General features: G+C 38.0%; 3 protein-coding genes across 4 annotated transcripts; 1 reads left to right on the forward strand and 2 right to left on the reverse strand.

The window, feature by feature from the left end:
• Window positions 1-109: 109 nt before the first annotated feature.
• On the reverse strand, window positions 110-3,170 carry cdc26 (cell division cycle 26 homolog). 2 transcript variants are annotated; one of them, XM_079606928.1, is made up of 3 exons: window positions 2,747-3,170; window positions 2,205-2,310; window positions 110-597 (listed from the first exon to the last, which is right to left on the reverse strand). In XM_079606928.1, exons 2-3 carry the CDS (start codon window positions 2,283-2,285, stop codon window positions 412-414), a joined length of 267 nt encoding a protein of 88 aa, XP_079463054.1. In that variant the 5' UTR covers window positions 2,286-2,310; window positions 2,747-3,170; the 3' UTR covers window positions 110-411. The 2 variants fall into 2 exon arrangements, with proteins under 2 accessions (XP_079463054.1, XP_079463055.1); XM_079606929.1 differs by having other exon boundaries at window positions 264-597; window positions 2,205-2,299; window positions 2,746-2,780.
• Window positions 3,094-9,844, forward strand: prpf4 (pre-mRNA splicing tri-snRNP complex factor PRPF4). Its single transcript, XM_079606923.1, has 14 exons — window positions 3,094-3,351; window positions 3,799-4,004; window positions 5,006-5,192; window positions 6,285-6,372; window positions 6,455-6,534; window positions 6,648-6,741; window positions 6,850-6,944; window positions 7,482-7,540; window positions 7,660-7,783; window positions 7,869-7,958; window positions 8,094-8,216; window positions 8,499-8,606; window positions 8,705-8,823; window positions 9,100-9,844. The coding sequence occupies exons 2-14, from the start codon at window positions 3,833-3,835 to the stop codon at window positions 9,291-9,293; spliced, it is 1,533 nt and encodes a 510-aa protein (XP_079463049.1). The 5' UTR covers window positions 3,094-3,351; window positions 3,799-3,832; the 3' UTR covers window positions 9,294-9,844.
• On the reverse strand, window positions 9,336-13,559 carry rnf224 (ring finger protein 224). The gene is made up of 3 exons (XM_079606924.1): window positions 13,067-13,559; window positions 12,202-12,412; window positions 9,336-10,116 (listed from the first exon to the last, which is right to left on the reverse strand). The coding sequence occupies exons 1-3, from the start codon at window positions 13,144-13,146 to the stop codon at window positions 9,835-9,837; spliced, it is 573 nt and encodes a 190-aa protein (XP_079463050.1). The 5' UTR covers window positions 13,147-13,559; the 3' UTR covers window positions 9,336-9,834.
• Between the last annotated feature and the right edge of the window lie 2,177 nt (window positions 13,560-15,736).

Consider the following 15,736-nt stretch of genomic DNA (forward strand, 5'->3'; position numbering starts at 1 on the left):
TTCCAGTGCTGTGGCAGTGTTAACATTTCTTAGGCTGTTTACACTTCAGTCATGTCTGTAGAGTTTGAAATATACACAGTACTGTAATCATGAAGTAAATGATGAATAAATATTAAATGATTTCAAAGATAATTGTTGTGTGACCACCTCATTTATAAACCGACCTGTTTTTATTTCCCGCTCACTTGTGAAATGTCTAATAAAAGACGTGAAAAGATACCAGTTTCTCCATTCAACTAGCAGACTTTATTTACTCAGAAAAATAGTCCTGTTTGTCACAAACACAGTTAACCAAACCCAAAATGCATGTGCTTTCAGTCCATTTCAGGTCTGGCAAGATTAAAACAATGTGTGTGAGTGTGTTTGCAGATTCTCAAGACCTTATAGTCCATTTTTCAGGTTTGCAAATTGTCAAAACTGAAGGTTTCCAAAAAGTGATGGTAATGTGTTAGGCTTTGGGTGGGGTTTGTATCCGATTCGCTCGTGGATCATCTGCTCCCTGGTTTTCCCGTCCGCGCCGCCACCTGATGCACCGCTCATCTCACTGGATGTGGCTACACCAACTACATCCACCTCATCCCTCTGTTTCTTCCGGCTCTGGAAAGACGTGGAGAGATCAGAAAAGCAAGATTAATCTTTCTCTACACTTGACCATGCCTGTATAACCTGTTTGTTCCAGCAAGGATGGTTGGGATACGATTATCGATCTGGTGAGTTAAATTATGGTAGGCGATTTGTTCCAGAAACATTTTTTGTTATGCTGGTTGAAAGTCTCTTCACATCCTGACAGTAATCACTCAGTTAAGTGGTCTAAATGTGTATATATATATATATGGTCTGTGAAAGGCGTAGGACCATAAAATGTCCGACCAATTATTGTATTCTGTCCGAATGCAATGATACAATGTCCTTCCGGCCTGTCAACGTATGTATTTCCATACATCCACTCACAGACATCACAGCACGTTTCATGCTATGCAGAGTTAGACGTGCGTCAGTCACCGAGCACCACAACCGAAACAGCAGCCGCCTTTTACAGTTCCTCCTGAACCAAAACAAGCTTTTTTTTTACGCTTTCGTTTGCTCCCTGCTGTTACACGTTCATGTGTTTTGGAGACGCTCTGAAAGGAGGGTTGGATATTATGTTTTCAAAGATAACTCTATTGCTAGCCTTTCCGAAAATTGCCTACCCTACCTTTAAATAAAAATGTTTTACGTTGGAGATTTTTTTTTTTTTGGATACTGGATGCCATTGTAGAAACTGACAGGCGTTTTTTTGTTACCCATGGTTAATTTATTCTGCAGCTGAAGGCTTTTTTAAATAAAAGGGTTATGAAGGTAATAAACACCATTTGAATGCTATGTCCTATGTAGAATAAACTAGATTTTTATAGTACATGATTTTAAACACTTGTCAAAAGTATATTCAGTTCATTTAGGCCAGAGGGGGACTGGCTCCCTGTGGTTTCTCCTAATGCTTTTTTTTTTTTCACCACTGTCACCTTTGGCTTGGTCAGTTGAGGTTTAAAAGACAATCCCCCGGTTTTACAGACAAGGCTTAAGACTAGTCCCAGACTAAAATGCATGCTTGAGTTGTTTTAAATGAAAGCAACTTGCACTGTTTTGTCTCAAAATGAACACCATTAATGTTTTTTCTCCTAAGGCACGGTTATAAAAAGCTACGTAAATGCCCTAATTGAACTAAAGCTTAATCTGAGCCCTGTTTGTGAAACCAGGTCAATATTCAGCAATACCTCTGATTTAACTACTGACATCGGATGAGAAGAACATTCTACTGAATTGAGCCGGATAATGACGATAACTTTGCAAAATCTACACCATTTCTGAACTGAATTGAATCAATATCGAACTGACTTCAACTGACATGAAAATGATGAACTTTGACAGTTTTTGAGCTGAATAAGAACACTCTTGTGTTCTGTGGAGCTGAAATCAAATTCGTTTCAATTCATGATTTACACAAATACTGTTATTTTCCTGTTTATTAATGTGAACCTGCTCTGAAACAATTGGTGTTGTACAAAGGGCTATTTAAATAATTGTTGCTTGACTTTGATGTGAAACGAATTTATCTCTTGGTTGTTTCAATGTACTTTTATGTACAGTACAGTCATTTGTATAGAAAGCACACGGATACAGACAAGCCCTAATTTAAGTTACTGGATGATCATTAAGATTTTTACCTCCAGTTCTTTCTTCACACTTTCAAACTCCTCCGTGTCATCCAGCTTGAGCTCAAGGCGCGTGGGTTTCCTGCGCAGCATCTTCACATCACCGGTTTGTCGTTGCCTGGAAACATACACTGATATTGAGTTATTGTGGATAATATTTTATGTGTTTGAGTCCTGGAAACACACACACACAATACATATATTATTCTCAACTCTTTGTTGACATGTTTTGTGGAAATTACTATCACTAAGCCGATGTTTCCGAGATTGACATTTGTATACATAATACATACTTGAATAAATATTATGATTTGACGTTTAACATCGTTGAAAATTGCATATAATGTTAATTCAGTGAATCGACTCCTGCAGCAGACACATAACGTTCTTGTTTAGCAGCTACATGCTAATTAGACCAGAGCTTTGTCTTAATACAGCCACAGACAGCAGGATAACGAACCATGAAGATTGTTGTTAACTTTAGTGAACGTGACAGATCAACGAGAAACAATTCAAACTGAAATATAGGACTTTTTCCACATCACACCACTTACCGCAATCACACTCGCTTGATTTCATAGGATGTTCAGAAGGGTATCATGGGAAATGTAGTTAAAGCGCATGACAGAAAAAAAATCCGTGGAACGATGATGGGGATGTGGACTTTTTTTTTGGTATATCTATTTAGTGTTTTATTTTTTTACTGTTTACATATAGTTGATAAGCCCACAATAAGGTATCAGATGGCAGGTTATGCTTATTGATTTAATCTAATGTGTTCACTGAACTGCATTTTCTCATGGGTAATATAAGGGTGAACATTTTTAAAAGCCTTTTGACCGTCAAGACTTTAAAACAAATTACGTGTCAATTACAAAAACTGTCTTTAAATAAGCACACCATGCTAAATATTCACTGGAGTAAAAACGCATGAAGACTAGTACTACAGAAAACACCACACACTGCGGTCTGACACATATCGGTCGCTAGATGTCACTGTTGGTTTATGGTAACGAGTCAAACAGGCGGATATGACGGAAACACTGTGCGCCGGATAGCCAGCGTCGTGTGGTCGTGTTTGAAGACAGTACACATTAGATTTCATAAAAACAAACAGTTTTTAAAGGACACTATTTGTGCGTTTGTGATAGCATAAAGGGTGAGTGAAAAGCTGGTTAAGCTGGATGTGTTTATTTTTCAATAACTTCTCAAGTTTTAGGTGAAAATAGTTTAGTTCTCTGAACACCCTGCAAAAAAGTTCTGTGGTACAGTGATCGTATATCATAGGGTTATGTTACTTAATGATTAATGCTGTATTTAAATACAATGGTTTTTACACGGTACTTCAAAGAATATCACAGTAATACCACAGAAGGTTTTTGCTAGTTTAGGAGTATAAGTTATTCAGCCTTAAAATAATACATAATATGTCCTATCTTTTGTTGAGTATGTGTATTCCGACAATCACCTATTTAATTATAATATTTGATGATATTGAAGTTGTCAGCAACCAAGGTAAAGGTTAGGTTAGTTGGTATGACGTAGTATTGTCCATATCCTATGTGTAATACATTATGGTGTCTCAATAATTATGCCTGTGTTTCAGATTTTCTGTGATTGCCAGACAAATATTTGGAACAATGTCGGATGAAGACGAAATAACATTACCAGTTGTGAAAAGGGCCAGAATCTTCTATGGAAGCCTTGAAGAAAAGGAGAAGGAGCGTCTTAGTCGTCTTAGTCGTGATGGAACGTCTACCAAAGATGCTGTTAAAGCTGGGATTGATTCTGGACATATTAATATTTCCAGTGGTAAGATTGATGTTTCAAAGCAGCTCTGTTCTGGATTACGAATGTTAGTGTTTGGACAATAGAAGTCGAACCCAACCCTCAAACCACTAAAATCTTGAAATTAAATTTTGTCCAAGTGTTTTAACCCTGTAAAGCCAACTGAATAATATATGATGCATACATTTCCAAGGCCTCTAATTAATCAACATGATCAAAACATTTGTACACCTTCGACTACATGCATTTCCCTGTGATTGATAGTTAATACTTCTTTTTTTTTATCATGTAGGCTAAAGGTCTTTTAGTGTAATTCTAAAATGTCCACTTTCAAGTCATGTCTTTATATTATAATTTCAAAAGGAACATTTACTGGACTAAAGCACCTTAAGTTTACTTGATTATGTATACTTCATGTTTTAGAAAAATAATTTTTAAATGCGAGTATCAAATCTGAGGTATAATTATTTGCTCATCTCTCCATCAACATGGTCTTGGGCTGCTTTATATGTTTTGTCCCCCACAAATAAAACTTAAGACTTAAATTTCATCTTACTAAGACATATTATTGGGAGATATAGTCTGACGACTGATATTTATATGGACTTTTTGCAAGTAGTCTGCTGTACTTTTATAAAGATCTCTTTGATTTACAATACAAGCTATCAGAATTTAATTTTACTTTTTGTCCATTATATAAATATCATCAACTGCACCAAATTGCATATTTTTCCTCAGTTTGGGCCTATAAATGAATGTTTTTTTGTTTTTTTCCTCAAGTGTGAGCTCTGGTTTCATTATATCATAAGATATGAGCAATAAAAGCCTGATCTATCAAACATAATACAGAACATAAAACACATATGCAAAAAAAAATGTTAGGTTCTCTTTTATGTTTTGTCTGTAGGTTCCGTTTAAAAAAACAAATCTGACTTATTTTATTTTTAGCTTTACAAGGTTATTATTTGACGGGAAGTGACGTTTGTTTGCTCTTTAGTAGTGTGATTTTATTTTTCTCTCCTCAGGTGAGTCCATGGAGATGGAGGAGCGCGTGAGTGAGCGTCAGGCTGAAGTGCTGGCAGAGTTTGAGCGCAGAAAAAGAGCCAGACAAATCACAGTCTCCACTGATGATGTGGAGGTCAAGGCCTGCCTCCGAGCTCTTGGCGAGCCAATCACGCTGTTCGGGGAGGGGCCTGCTGACAGACGAGAGAGGTGGGTGACTTTAGTATAAAGCTCTGCTTCTTTTTCTTGCTAAGAACTTCCCTCTTAGACAGGAAGACCAGACATTATCTGACATACAATCAAAAAAAGTGGTGATTAGCCATTTTGCATGTCGTTTGCATAAAACAACATAAGGGGTGGTCAGTCACACTACACTTTTCGTTCCATTGACTTCCATTCATACGTATGTGAATGTGTCAGACCGCAAGCGCATGCTCATGTGTAAAGTTCTGCTTTTTGCTGCATTCCTAAGTTAAAGTTTGGTAAACTCTGACCTGCAAATTCGCATCACTTGAAGTAGAAAATCGGTATATCATTGCGTGACCTCTTGGCTGAATTAAAAAATAATCATTTTTGCATTTAAGTCGAGTAAATTGTATATTTTTACATTTTGAATTTATTACTATTTGTTAAATGTTGAATTCACGTTTATAAAAAAACAAAATAGCGTCACGTCATATCACGATCGTTACAGTGTCTGAAGAAATTTTGCATGCTCAAAGTCTAGTGTGACCGCGTCTTAATGGGGAATGTTCGCTATTTGGAGAAATTAATTGTCATTAATATGTCACTTATGTTTACAAATACTTCATGTCTTGATCAAAATACAGTAAAAACAATAATATTTTTAAATATGATTACAATTGAATATAAATGATATTTTAGGATGCCATTTATTCCTGTGAAAAATTTTCAGCAACATTACTCTAGTCTTCAGTGAGCATGATTTTTTTTAATCATCACACTTTTTTCACAGTTGTGCTGCTTAATATTTTTGTGGAAACCATGATACATTTTTGTAACATTATAAATGTCTTTACTGTCACTTTGGATCAATTTCATTCATCCTTGCTGAATAAAAGTATTAATAATTTTTTTTGACAATCATACTGACCTCAAACTTTCGGACTTTAGTGCGCTACTACTGCACGTTTTTTTTTTTTTCATATACATACACCATGTTTAAAATGACAGAAGAAACAACTTGAAATCACTTTTAACATCCGTACTTACAGTCATGCCTGAAAATCCAGTTTTATTTGGAGTTCATGTTTTTTTAGGCGTTTCTATTATTTTCCTCAGATTGAGGAACGTTCTCTCAGTAGTTGGTCCTGATGCCTTGAAGAAATCAAAGAAAGATGATGAAAAATCAAAACGTGCTCAAGATGAGGTAGGAACATTACAGTTTCAAGACTATAAAAGATTTGAATGTCAAATGGAAGGTGATTTATCTATGCATGTGTTTTGCGCAGTATCAGCAGACATGGTACCATGAAGGACCTTCATCTCTGAAGGAGGCACGTCTTTGGCTAGCCAAGTATTCACTGCCCAGGTAAACACGGGATCGATGATATTTTACAGTAACATCTAACAATATAAATAAAATGCAACCAAATGTCATTGTGTATTTTAAACATTTTAAATTGATTTTGTTTGTTTCTCCAGAGCAGTGCAAAGGTTAGATGCCGCAAGGGCCCAAAAAGAGATTCCAGAGTCTACAAGAACAGTTAAACAACAAGAGCTTCACAAGAACCTCCGGGTACGACAGCATACCAAGTGGAAAAAGACACAGAAAACTACAACACATACTAAAGCCTGTCTATTTTAATGCTGTATAGAATGATTAAAATTGTTTTGTTTTATTTAGAATGTGAATAACTTCTGCAGTCAAATTGGTGATGACCGTCCAATATCTCACTGCCAGTTTAGCCCCAACTCTAAGCTGCTGGTGACTGCGTCATGGTATGCGTTTTTTCTTTATTAACTGTCTGTTATATATTTTATTTTTTAATGTGTTCTTCACAAAAAAATATTTTTTAGAAGGTTATTTAGATGTTTTATATAAAATATATTTTAACAGTTTTTAGGAAGCATCAATTTATACTTCTAGATTTTCACAAATATTGTATACTCCAGTATAATCCAATGAGATTTTTGTATGGAGTCCTACAACAGGAAGATGTAGCACATACACAACTCCTTAAATTACATTAAGAGACTGAGAAAGCCATAGAAGAACTGTGGCAACTTCTCCAAAATGCTTAGAACAACCTACCTTCCTATAGTTATAGTTTTGATGTTTTATAAAATAAACGAGTTTTTGCTTACTAACTTCTAACAGCTAACTTCTATTAACTAAATCGGCAGACAGGCAGGTTGTGGGCCATACCATCTTTTGAAGGATTAGTTCGAGAGAAATGTGAAAAAAATTCTCAGGATTAATAAATTATTTACGAAAGGAATATTTTTGTACCAAGGATGTCTTTGTCTTTGTTGTAGGAGTGGCTTGTGTAAGTTGTGGAAAGTCCCAGATTGTACGCTAATTCGCACATTAAGAGGTAAATATAACAAATATGCTCTGTAGTGTTTTTTTTTCTTGAAGTCTGTCGTTGTCGTACCTTTTCATTTCCCTCTTACAATGCATTGGATTAATTGATGGTGAACTCTTCTTTCTCAGGTCACATTACCAACGTGGGAGCGATTAGCTTTCACCCTCAAGCCACACTCACACTTGAGGAGTCGGATGTCAATATGGCCTCCTGTGCTGCCGATGGATCTGTTAAGCTGTGGAGTTTAGACAGGTGTGTATTATTAGTATTACCTGCATTTTCTGTCTCAGTTTCTGGAGTAAATCTTTGTAACATTCACCTGTACATATATCTGTAGTGATGAGCCAATAGCAGACATTGAGGGGCACTCTATGAGGGTGGCTCAGGTGGCCTGGCATCCCTCTGGACGGTTTTTGGGCACAACTTGGTATGATTTTTCTTTTTTTCATTTTGAATGTGTTTTTTTATTACGTAAAAGCAAACTAGAGGTGTGAATATTGCTGTTGGGCTATATCTTTTGTCATATATTTAACAGAATTGGCATATTTTGTTTTTCTTAAAGCTATGATAACTCATGGCGACTTTGGGATCTTGAGGTCCAAGAAGAAATTCTGCATCAGGAGGGTCACAGTAAAGGTGTCCATGACCTGCACTTCCACCCAGACGGCTCTCTGGCCGGAACTGGGTAAGGGCCTCGCACTGAACCCTGAGGCACTCCACTGTTTATGTAAAGGAACAGGCTACTTTAATGCTCATGACTCAAAGCATATATGGTTTAAGGCCCCCAAAAAAAAAAAAAAGAAGTGTGTTCCTCACACTTGCAATATTTGCTTTACCAGAGCCCGGACCAATTAGGCTTACACTTCATGTTGTGATTATCAAACCTGCGTTTTATTGATTGAATAGAATGCATTACATTTGGCTATGGAGCTCATTGTTGTATTCTTTTCATTTGTCAATGTTACAGTGGTTTGGATTCATTTGCCCGTGTCTGGGACCTGCGGACTGGTCGCTGCATCATGTTCCTGGAGGGCCACCTCAAAGAGATCTACAGCCTCAATTTCTCACCAAATGGGTGAGAAAAACAGAAAACATACTTTGAAGATTTGCTAAAACGGTTTACTGTTATTAGATCTTAATTTGATAATTAACCCTGAAATCTTCCTTGTGTAGCTTTCATGCGGCAACAGGAAGTGGCGATAACACCTGTAAAGTGTGGGACCTTCGTCAGAGGAGGTGTATGTACACAATCCCTGCCCATCAGAACCTGGTGTCCTCAGTCAAGTTCCAACGTAAGTATTCGTCAAAAGGAGATTTTTAGTAATTTAGGGATGATTCACTCGCAAATAAAACATTTTAATTTACTCACCCCTCTTGTCGGCATCCTCAGTCACCAAAATGAAAAAGCACTGTGAATATTTTTTTTAGCTTTACAGGTTTTGGGTGAACAAATCTTTTATCTTTCCTTATAGGTCTACCTTCTGTGTAGTGAATGAGTCTTTATTCACCTCGATTGAATTTGTAACATTTTTGGAGTGTTAATATTAACAGAGTCTCTTCGTTTTTAGCTAACGATGGCCATTATTTGCTGACTGGTGCATATGACAACACAGCAAAAGTGTGGACCCATCCTGGCTGGTCACCTCTGAAGACTCTGGCGGGGCATGAGGGGAAGGTCATGGGATTGGACCTTTCACCTGACGGACAGCTCATTGCAACCTGCTCTTATGATCGAACCTTCAAACTCTGGATGGCAGAATGAGATTCTCTTCCTCTTGATATATTTTCATTTTAAATTTTTGTTATACTGGCTTTTATTTTTTAAGTTTAGTTTTTAAAGAGCTGGAAAACAACACAGGAGATATTTAATCTAGAAGCTGATTGACAGGTTGATTCAATCAAATCATGAATACAAACAAATGTTTCCCATAGTTTGAGTTGTGTTGTAACAATCATCTGTTGTTCTCTTGGATTGTCTAAGATCTGAAATCCAGTCTGTCCATTCTTCCATCTTTATCATATTAAAAGTATGTCCATACATCCTGTTCCATTTTGAACACAAGTCCACACTGAGTTTTGCAGAATTTGCTATATTACTGATCCATTTGGTACCTGAATAAATTGCATTTTATTGTCCCAGGCAATTTTGTAAGGGAATCTGTAATTTCTGGACAGTGGGATATCCATTGTAAAAAACATAATAATAATTCTGCTCAAGACATTTTGTAATCTCACGGGTCATGGAGTTCAGTCTATGCACCATCCATAAGCAGAAAGAGATTGATAGGAGTGTGAAGATGAATCTAGCACCACCAGCAGCAGAGCAGGCAGTGCCTACAGCAATGGCTTCTGCGGAAACGGGGCTCTGTCAGGGCCGTGTTGGCCCAGGCTGAAGGGGGTTGGTCTATGATTGGCTGCTTTACAAAGGAGGTTTTGGTCTCCAGCGGAGCTTTCTGGCTGTAGGTTCGCTGGTTTTCCACTTCAGCTTTAACACCCAGAAATGCTGCCAGGTCTAGGTCTAGTCCAGTGGTGCCTCCGCGAGGTAGAGGAGTGCTCTGTCTGCACTGTGGACAGGGGATCCACATCTACGAGGAAGAGACTCAAAATTACTTTGTGAATGTATGAACTTCATAAGTAGTTTTGTCAATATTAAAAATGTTCACGTTAATTAAATTAGCTGCGAACGAAAATCTTAATGTAGCATGTCAATGCAATATTAATAAGCGCCTATGTAAAAACCTTCAGAATATAGATAGGAATAAAACTGCGTGATGTATTTGCTACTGAAGTGGAGATTTCTGTGCATGAGGGAAAAACTCATTTTTGAAATAATGGCCTTAAAGATAAATGAAGACTTAAGATGCAAAAGCCTCTATAAGTGCCATCTGAATTTTTTTTCTAGAATTATCATTTTTATCAAGCTTGTATGTTTATGTGCAGTTATTTCACTTTAATTGCAATGAAAATTACCTATTAATTGTCATTTAAGTGAAATTACTGAACTTAAATATACAAGCTTGATAAAAATGCTAATTTTAGAAGACTATTTCAGATGGCACCTAGAGGCTTTTGCATCTGAAGTCTTCACATATTGTAATTGGTTTTATAGATACAAATAGATAGTGTGATAAACACTTAAACGTATATTAAAATAGACCCCCTTCCTGATGCCTGTATTGTCTTGACTTAATACAATTAATTAATTACAAATCTTTAATTATAGTGTAAAAGATATTTCACCACTAATCATTTTGTTTTTTTGAGCGCACAAGCTCAAGTGGAATTTCTGGATGTAATCTGGGCATAACGGGTGGAGCTAGAGGGTCCGATCACACCCTGTCCATAACCATATCCCTCCACCCATTAGATTCACAGAGGTGGACCTGGACTAGGTCAAGCTCCACCCATGACGTCTAGAGAGAAACTTAAAGTCATTTGGTTTTGCAGTGAGCAACATGTGGCGGCACAAAAAGTTCTGCTCAGACCGATCGGTGTATTACATCGAAGTACGGCGAGATCCATTCGAAAGCATATGGAGCTGTCTGCTCTCTAATTGCTCTTGCGGTACTTTGATGTCATACACTGATCAGTTCGCACAGCGCCGCTTCAAGTCGAACACACCTAAAGTCTGTGAAGCACAAACCCAGTCCCGCATCCAATCCTAAAGATTTCATTGGTCGTGTCAATCACAGTGCTGTTTGTCTACACAACATTGAAACAAGAGGTGCCATGTTGTAATTACCGTAATGACAAGATTTAAATTTGTAAAAAGCGTTCACGTCCTCGTAGAGCTGGTAATATGAGAATTTTCTGAGAGCTCCTACTTTTACCACGTGACCGCCTGTACATCCTGCTACGGATTTATTTAGGTTTTGATAGTGTTGCCACAGAAACGCATGATTCCCAGTCTGAAGATGTGAACAGCTCTGAATAGAACGTCACGTGTTGTCATCTCGAGACTACGGTAATTGCAAGCAAAGACATTTAGTTAATAAAGTGAGATTAAATACATAAAGTATATTTTTGATATTTACCAATTCATTATTGCAAGTTTACATAATATTCAGAGTTTGCATATTACTGTTTTTATTCATTTTGAGGAATACTTTATTTTTGTGGGATGAGTAAATGCATTCTAACATTTAGTCTAGAACCACAATAACCTTCACGTCTACACAGCGCAAACAACGCGTTTGCATTCACTCCCGATTTCTCTCCACATAAATGGGAAAACAAAGTAACTTGCCTTGCTTTTTGAAAAAGTAACTCAGATATTTTGTTGTACATTTAAAAGTAGCCTAATGCGTTACTTTACTAGTTACTTGAAAAAAGTATTCTGATTAAATAACTCATGTTACTTGTAATGAGTTCCCCCAACACTGCTTAGGTGTCTACAATACATTCAATTGGGATAGGATAAAGTATTTAATATTGCATTTAGCGTTCACCTTTAATTTAATCATGTTATTTATAAGCATATACTTGTATGAATACATTGCTGAAAATGTGTGAAAGAAAAAAACACACATTTGACATTTGACCCAGATAACACTTTACATCACTCATGTTATATGTATCTGACAACACGAATCACATTTGCACTTTGAAATAGGTCAAGCAAATATTCCTGAAAATCGTAATGAAGCATATTCAGGTAGCTGGAGTCCTACCTGCTCATTGATGAGGGTGTCCAGCCGCTTCAGACAGGCCTGGCAGAACGTGTGACCGCAGTAGAGTTTGCGAGGGAGTCTCTCGCCCAGGTTATACGCACTGTAGCAGACGATGCAGTCCAGCTTACGGCTGTCTCTGGAGTTCTGTGCCACAGTCTCCACATCACTCTCGACAGGAGCCTCGGACACGGGCCCATCCTTATCCGAGATCCTACACAATGAGCTCAATATGATACAAACATCACTTTGTGTTTGCCTGAGATATTTAGTGCCGACTATGTACTTAACTTAATTTTAACTTAAATAACGTTCCCCAAAATATAAAAACAACTTCACATATATATCTACTAAAATGACACCAGATGATTAAAAATAATTGCAAAAATGCCACATAAATGTCTTTTGAGGCCATTCCATTTTCCCCCTCACAATATTTGACTCTGTCAGATACACAAGGTCAGCTGGTAAAGAGTGTGTAAGCTGAGCTGCATGTATCTGTTTACTATTAGTGGCTGGCAGCAATGAAATTTGTATACACATCAGGTTATGGTAAAATATCTGTAAGTTGTATGGTTTTATCCTCTTACAAATGCTATTTTATTCCCAACCAGCTGCCCCAACAAATACAAAACATAACCACGATCATACAGTATGCTCAATTACCTTATGAGAAATATTTAATGGAAAAACGCTTTCTTTGCATGACTTGGCAAAGTGATTTCATTGTTTAGACTCAGAGCATGAACCATTTGTTTATTTAATTAGAATTAAATTGTATTCAAGTTTAATTTAAGAAACACATGCATAGTCTGAAAAAGAAATAACATTTTTATTTTAAGCATAAATTTCCATGCGGAAGTTCTACCTGTCCTCTTCTTTCTCAGGTCTATTCTGTACGTCGTTGGTCTCTTGAGGTTCTTCCGTACCGTTCGCAGTTCCATCCATGTTTAATGTACGAAAAGTCCAACTTGTGTTAACATTTTACAGCCGACTGTCTTGGTTTCTTCATGCTTCACATCCTTTGTCAGGTAGTTTAACACTTGAGTGCACCTTCTCTTGGTTTCCCTGAAGTTCCCAGCAGCACTGGCACTGTCTTTGTTGTCGTTGCTCTCTCTCTCTCTCTCTCTCTCTCTACCAACCAACAACAACTGCCTCTCTGAAATGGAGGGCAAACAATGGAGTGCTTCCCTAGAGCCTTTAATATTTAAGTACCGCCTGACGCTGTGAACCTATGCCTTCACACACACACACACACACACACACACACACACACACACACACACACACACACACACACACACACACACACACACACACACACACACACACACAGTTGCACGTTCACCCTTCTGAAAAAAGAAAAACCACCGGTGATTGTGGGAGGAGGGTTGCATGTTGTTGAGCAGGTATTTTATTAATTAGCCCAGAGTTGCACTTCCATATTTCTTCTCTTCTTGGTATTATATTGTTATTTCCTCGTACTTATTTTCCTATTGCGCACGTAATGTTTCCATTCTGTCTTGAATATGCTTAAGAACAAGTTAATCAATGATCTAAAGAGCAAAGGAATATGCCGTAGACACAGTAGCCTATGAAAAGATTTGAGTTTAGTTCTGTGGAAAAAGATGAAATGAAATACATCAGACATGTTTAGGGTGCAAGAAAGTAGAATGGGAGGAGGGAGTATTGCTTTCCAGTCACAAAACAGGCCTGAAATTCAAGCCTAGTCACACACAGACAGTCTGTCAACAATGTGTGCCTGCCAAATTAGTTCTGAGACCTTCATCGCCCCCACACCGCAGTTACGCTATTTTCCCTATTGGCAGATAACTATTATTATTGACCATGAGAAAATGAAGTGAAGGGGGTGGAGCTATAGGGGGTGGAGTCAAGCGACACATTAGATTTAATGAGAGTAACTGAGATCTAATGACCTGAGTTCCCTTAGGACTTATGAAATAATCTGGTGCCCCAGGAAAATAATAAAATAGCGGCGGCAAGGCAGGGCAGGGCAGGGCAGAGAGCTGTGGGAATGGAGAGAGGCCGGTGGAACAAGGGTTAAAGAGCGTCACACTAGTCTCGAGTCCCACAGAGGAGCTCCGGTAGGATAAAAGAAGGAGTGATGACTAGGGATGCACCGGGGTAGCCTATTTTCTCTTTCAAAAAAAAAAAAAAAGATAATTCAAATATGTTTAAATGCTGTAGTCATCTGTGAGGGGCTGCCACTTTACTTTCGTTTTGATCTTTATTTTTATTTCAGTCCACAGAAAAGCCTCCAGTACCATCGCATGGCACCGCGAGTGAGGGCCTCGCAGCTGGTTGAGGACCAAGCGGGAGTATGTTCTGGGAACCGGCGGACACAGAATTGTTTTTTTTTTCTTCTCTCACCCTTCTCTTCCCTCTTCCTCCTTCCATCTCCTTTCTTTCCTTTCTCCAGCACCTTGGACAGACGAGGTGTGACCGAAAGAGCGCCACCCCTCTCCCCCTTACTGCTCCTCAAGTTTGTGGAGAACCTGGTGCTAAATGACTTGTAGACGACCTGAAGAAATTTTCACCAATCAGAGAGCCACAGTGAACAAATCACGGCAAAAGAGCTGTCCAGAGAACACCCTCTCCTATGAAGCAGCGTGAATGACGTAGAGTTGGTCTCGTTGCACTGTCAAAATACATTAATGTTTGTCTATAGTGGGACACCTGACCATTACACTAACAGGGACTGTAATGTCATCGCATTCTAAATACATAGACACTAATAAAGCAATAATCCCTGCGAAGCCGTGATTTGCAGTGAATTTAAAACAGCTAAGGGGCGTTGCTAAAAACCCCTTAGCTGTTCTAAATTCACTGTAAAACACGGCTTCAAGGGGCTTATTGCTTTTATAAAACGGTTACTCCATAAAAATATTAATTTTCATATTTATTTTATTCATAAAATTAACACCAGCAAAAAATAAATAAAGTTATTACACATTTATTCCTCCCACTGATCTATATAATGACATTCTATATAGATCAGTGATTCCTCCGCCAAGCAATGTAGTTGCAAAAAGAGGTTGCCAAGCAACACATGCAGCAACAAAGAATCGCAAACGGCAGTGTTGGATGGGGTTAAGGCTCTGCGCAGGCCAGTCAAGTTATTCCACTCCAAACTCATTCAACCATGTATTTATTGACCTGACTTTTTATTGATCATGCTGCAACAGAAAAGGGCCTTCCTCTTTCCTCCAAATGGTTCCCACAAAGTTGGAAGCATTGTCCAAAATGTCTTGGTTTGCAGAAGCATTAAAATTTCCCTTCCCTAGAAGAAAGGAGCATATATAGCCCAAGCCCTGAGAAACAGCCGAATACCATTATCCCTCCTCCACCAAAATGTACAGTTGGCAGTTGGCACAATGCAGTCAGGCAGGTAACGTTCTCCTGGCATCCTCCAAACTAAGACTCGCCCATCAGACTGTCAAACAGAGAAGCGTGATTCATCAACAAAAAACAACGTGATTTATCAGACTAGGCATAAATCTTCTATTGATTCATAGTC

Source organism: Phoxinus phoxinus, assembly GCF_949152265.1.
Source record: "Phoxinus phoxinus genome assembly, chromosome: 3".
In the NCBI taxonomy this organism is placed as follows: Eukaryota; Metazoa; Chordata; class Actinopteri; order Cypriniformes; family Leuciscidae; genus Phoxinus; species Phoxinus phoxinus.

Coding starts and splice junctions, on each gene's coding strand:
- cdc26 (XM_079606928.1), bottom strand. CDS start 2,285: ATGCTGCGCAGGAAACCCACGCGCCTTGAGCTCAAGCTGGATGACACG. Junction 598..2,204: donor GTGTGAAGAAAGAACTGGAG/GTAAAAATCTTA, acceptor ACGTCTTTCCAG/AGCCGGAAGAAACAGAGGGA.
- prpf4 (XM_079606923.1), top strand. CDS start 3,833: ATGTCGGATGAAGACGAAATAACATTACCAGTTGTGAAAAGGGCCAGA. Junction 5,193..6,284: donor CCTGCTGACAGACGAGAGAG/GTGGGTGACTTT, acceptor TATTTTCCTCAG/ATTGAGGAACGTTCTCTCAG. Junction 7,541..7,659: donor GCTAATTCGCACATTAAGAG/GTAAATATAACA, acceptor CTTCTTTCTCAG/GTCACATTACCAACGTGGGA.
- rnf224 (XM_079606924.1), bottom strand. CDS start 13,146: ATGGATGGAACTGCGAACGGTACGGAAGAACCTCAAGAGACCAACGAC. Junction 12,413..13,066: donor CCTGAGAAAGAAGAGGACAG/GTAGAACTTCCG, acceptor CTCATTGTGTAG/GATCTCGGATAAGGATGGGC. Junction 10,117..12,201: donor ACACCCTCATCAATGAGCAG/GTAGGACTCCAG, acceptor TCTTCCTCGTAG/ATGTGGATCCCCTGTCCACA.